Source organism: Nicotiana attenuata, unplaced genomic scaffold (assembly GCF_001879085.1).
Source record: "Nicotiana attenuata strain UT unplaced genomic scaffold, NIATTr2, whole genome shotgun sequence".
NCBI classification, from domain to species: Eukaryota; Viridiplantae; Streptophyta; class Magnoliopsida; order Solanales; family Solanaceae; genus Nicotiana; species Nicotiana attenuata.
Genome location: NW_017670726.1, coordinates 31,651 through 36,334, shown reverse-complemented (window position 1 = coordinate 36,334; position 4,684 = coordinate 31,651). Strand labels below are relative to the sequence as shown.

At 37.1% G+C, this 4,684-nt stretch overlaps 1 protein-coding gene across 1 annotated transcript; it reads left to right on the top strand.

Annotated features, from left to right (window-relative positions):
• Positions 1 to 1,173: 1,173 nt before the first annotated feature.
• Positions 1,174 to 4,449, top strand: LOC109242705 (F-box protein SKIP14-like). The gene is made up of 2 exons (XM_019409550.1): positions 1,174 to 2,778; positions 3,589 to 4,449. Exons 1-2 carry the CDS (start codon positions 1,858 to 1,860, stop codon positions 4,132 to 4,134), a joined length of 1,467 nt encoding a protein of 488 aa, XP_019265095.1. The 5' UTR covers positions 1,174 to 1,857; the 3' UTR covers positions 4,135 to 4,449.
• The last annotated feature ends 235 nt before the right edge of the window (positions 4,450 to 4,684 follow it).

The window sequence follows — 4,684 nt, the reverse complement described above, 5'->3', positions numbered from 1 at the left end:
GGGGGGGGGGGGGGGGGGGGGGAGTATCTATATTGGTAGAAAAATAGTCTCGACACCTAGACTGATGATATGCTGACAGGGCATAAGAGTCGAAGAGATAAAAAAGAGTAAAGATTAGAGAAGGCTTATTTAAAACATCCACGGGATCTTCTACAAAAATACCGTACCTAACAGCTGAAAGGAAGAAAGTATGTGCGGGATGGATAATTAAATACCACGAAGAAGGAAGGTTTACTAATAGCTGCGTATATGAAAATAATTAGCATAATCCTTGATTATGTGCGATTGGTTGTTATTAATAACAACTATAAATCACCCATATAACGAGTAATCAATAGTAAATATTAGTAGTGGGTAGCAATTAAGTAGGCAAGACATTTACTTATTGTACCTTTATATAAACTCTCTTATCATATCTTCTACCATCATCAAGAAATTCACGAACTTATACTATCAATTGTCTATAATTTTGTTATTCTCTGCTCTTAAAAGATCTTATTCTCTCCTATTTGAATGAAGCTGTGATTATCAATAAGATTTCTTTTTACTTATTCTCTCAATATTTTATTTTCATTATTTGCTATTAATTTATTTTAGGAAAAGTGAAGTAAAATTGGTTATTAGAAATCTAAATTTTTTTTATTTGCTTTGACCACAAAAACTATTTTCTGGTCAAACATTAACCATTAATGGGTCGTTTGATTAAGATACTAGTTATGTGAGTAATACGTAAATTATTTATACGGTGTTTAATAAAAAATAAATTATTAGTGTTTTCGTATTTAAATAATTTAATGTCCATAACATTTCTTTATGTATATATATGCGTGAGTGTGTATATATGTGTATAATAACCTATGCATTATGTAGTATCATCAACTAAATATTACATGATGATTCGATAATTATTTTTTCCAACGTACCCAACTGAACACTGTATTCTGTGTCAAATTGTGCTGAAATTATCCAATACCCATGTTCCTAAGTAGTAATAATATGTTGAAGAAAAATACAAGTAGTCCTTACGCATAGCGAGTGCTAAAGCGGAAAAATAGAGTCCGGAAGGAGGGAAATCCATTCCCGCCACGACTTTCACCGTAATAGCAGTAAGAATTAGTCACCGGACACGTGTCGGTATCGTTTTTGACTCTTCCAATTCATACACAATTAGACAATTCCCCCAAAAATTCCCTTACCCTCAGCCCCCAATTTCCCCAAACAGGTACCTTTAGATTTTCATCTCTTTTTCTTTTCTACTCCTAGCTATTTCTTCCTATTTTCCTATTTCGCTCCTCTTTGAGCTCGATCGGCAGATTCCCAAACGAGGTGCTCATATTTAGTTTCAATTCCGCCACCCTAATCGGCAATCGGAAACTCGTTCCATCTTCTTTTCTCTGTCGATTGTGTTCTCTGGTGAGCAAATTAGGGTTTGTTTTGTACGCTGATTCAGGTTCTTTTTTTTTTTTTTTTTTGTATCATTACGATTTATTCTCTTTCCATATTCTTTTGAAAACCCTAGCTTCTTAGGTTTTCCTATTCTGCCAAATATTCATTGATTCTTATTATTTTGTATAGTAAAAATATCGAAAAATTAAGGTGTCGTTTCACTGATTGATTCTACTGTATTATTCGGATTCTCTTAGGGTTCCTTACAAGAAGCTCTGTGAGATTTTAGGTGCGTTGTTTTTAGTTTACCATCCTAAATTGAGGGTTTTCTTGTTGAATCTAATAAACTTCGCATCACAGTATTGCACACCAAAAAAGAGAAAAGAAAAAAAAAACCAGAAAAAGAGAAAAGAGAAGAGAAAAGAGAGGGTCTTCCTTTTAGCTGTCTTTAGAGTTAAATTTGAACCATACATGGCGTTAAATTTTTCGCATCGGCCCATATTTCCGGCTCATATATCTGAGGATAATTTGATATCGCCGATGAGAATTGTTAATGGGTATCTAGTGGAGGGTGTTCCAGAGAAGAAAGTGGAGAACTTTGCTCGGTCCCGAGAGGGATTTGATTATGATTATGGGGGGAAAAGAGTGGAGAAGAGTGATTTGTCGGAGTCGGTAGCGGAGGATATCGTTGACCGTCTCCCTGCTGATCCATTTGGGATGGATATAAGCACCACTATCACAGCCATTACTGGATGGCTTGAGGATTTGGAAGTTGATTATGGAGGATGTAGGAGAAACCGTGTTGGTCCAAGTAATGAGGACTATGGCTTGTTTGCGGGTTTGAATTTTATCTGGAGTGATGCTATGAGGTTCCAATCATTCCCTGGTTGTCACGTTCGGTCTGATGACAAAATGAATAAAGGTGATCCGGTGAATTGGTTTGTTGGGGAGAGAGATATGAGGGACGCCTTGGCCCATGTTGGTCTTGGCTCAGCTTGCAATGTGGGGGACACTGCAGGCTTCAATAATGTAGGTTCAGGCAGTTTTCTGCCGCAGACGATGGCAGGAACAGATTGTTCGACGTCCTGCTCTGCTGAAAATGAAGGTGCCCCTCATGAGGCTTTATCTTTTGCTCTTGGTTACCTTGGAGTGAAGGATCTTTTGACTGTAGAAAGTGTTTGTAGGTCCATGCGACTTACTGTCAAAAATGATCCTTTGTTGTGGAGGAGCATTCATATTGAAAAACCATTGAATGAGATCAGTGACGATGCCCTCTTGCAATTGACTAGCAGGGCTCAAGGTAACTTACAATGCTTGAGTTTATTAGAGTGCACCCGCATCACAGATGACGGTTTGAGGAGGGTACTTGACTCTAATCCACTTTTGACAAAGGTCAGTTGTTCAATTCATTTTACTTTATTGTCTCTTAAGAGATATATTTGTTTGTGGTGCTCGCTATAATGGTATTTTTATTGTATGCTTGTTGATAATAACATTTTGCTCTTTAGCACATTCCAATGACCCCTTGCTTTTGTTTCCTGAGCAATAGAAGTTGCATTTATGCCATTTATTCCTGGTATTTTGTGTGGAAGTCTCAAAAGTTTGGTCAGAAATGGCATAAATTGCTTATTGATGCCTGTCACAATGCAGCCTGACAATCACTTAGAGCTAATATGTACTTCCTAAATGCACTCTTATTGATGGCACATTGATCACTTGCATGTTTGTGTATGTGATACAATATATGATTCTCACTTGTTTTGTTTAATGACTTCAATATCAGTTTGGATGTAGTTCTGTCACCATTATTGCCTTATTTTAAATTTTAAGCAGAATCTGAACTTCTGATTGTCATTGTATTGTTTGAATTACCTAACCTAGAGGAGTTAAAGCAGGTTTCAGCGGTTTTAGCTTTTATTTGTAGAATTTTGAATTGCTTATGGAGATGTTAATCTTTATTTGATGCGCATTTTTTTCCTGTTGGGTTGCTGGCAGGCTGTTTGGTTCTGTCCTTTTCTCATTTTCGTTATTGGCTGCCTTGTGCTAAATACTCTTGCAAGATATACCTGTTGAGAGCAGGATCAGTACCCTTTTGCTACTAATAGTTTTTGTTCTCTCTTTTTTGGATAGGTCCCTTTTGCTACTAATAGTATGTGCTTGAATGTACAATGGTGTACTTAATCTTATTTTTACTTCATGCAGCTATTTGTTCCTGCATGTACAAGACTCAGTATTGAGGGCGTTGTAAATATGTTGAAGTCCTTTAACTCTAAAAGAGGCAAAATGGGTATAAAGCACCTGAGAATTGGCGGCCTTTATGGAGTGACTCATGAACATGTCGAAGAACTCAGGTTTCTGATAGGTGCAGATAGCCAGTCGCAGCAAAATAATGTTTACAAACCCCATTTCTTTTCTCGGAGAAATATTTATCGTTTATCTGATGACAATCGGGCTATTGATGTTCAAATATGCCCTAGATGTGGAAAAATGAGAATGGTCTATGATTGTCCTGCAGAGGGCTGTCAAGTGAAAGACCAAGCTACTCAAGAATGTAGGGCCTGCTCACTTTGCATCTTACGCTGCAGTCAATGTGGCAGATGTATAAATAACACTGAATATGAGGAAACTTTTTGTTTGGAATTGCTTTGCTCTGATTGCTTTAGGCAGCCTTTGAAGTGCGAAGATGAGCAGGAGGGAGGAGGGGCTGGTCCCTGTGACGGAGAGCAAAGTTTGATCGCTGAGGAGTAGATCTATGTGCTATCGACGTGTTTAAACCGCTGAGGAGTAAATCTATGTGCTATCTACTTGTTTCATTGGGCTTTTTTCTGGAAAGAATATTAAGCAGTCAATTGACTGCTATCAGTTTGTGTAAGACTTGCCGAACCAGTTGAACTGGTATGTTTGTTGGACTGTTTTCAGCAAAATAACATACTTCACTCATTGTTTAAATTTCACTTAAATGTTTAGTGCTTTGGATGAAGTGAACAGTAGTTCTGCTTAAAAGAGAACTTTTTGGAGACGTTCGAAGTTCTTAAATTTTTTAAAGAATGTCCATTTACTTTATTAGATGCATTTGCTCGTGCAACATGCACGGGGCCAAGATTAATCGTGAATCACGTTCACTATGAAGTTATTTCTATAATTTATTGATGTCATTGTTTGAACTTCCACAATGATAAGGAACAAACATTATTATCGCATAAATGAATAGGCTTCTGCATGACAATAACTTCATTCCGGCCTTAGGTGGATCAAAATAGCGACAAACCCATGAAATCAAGCACTAATCCATATTGAA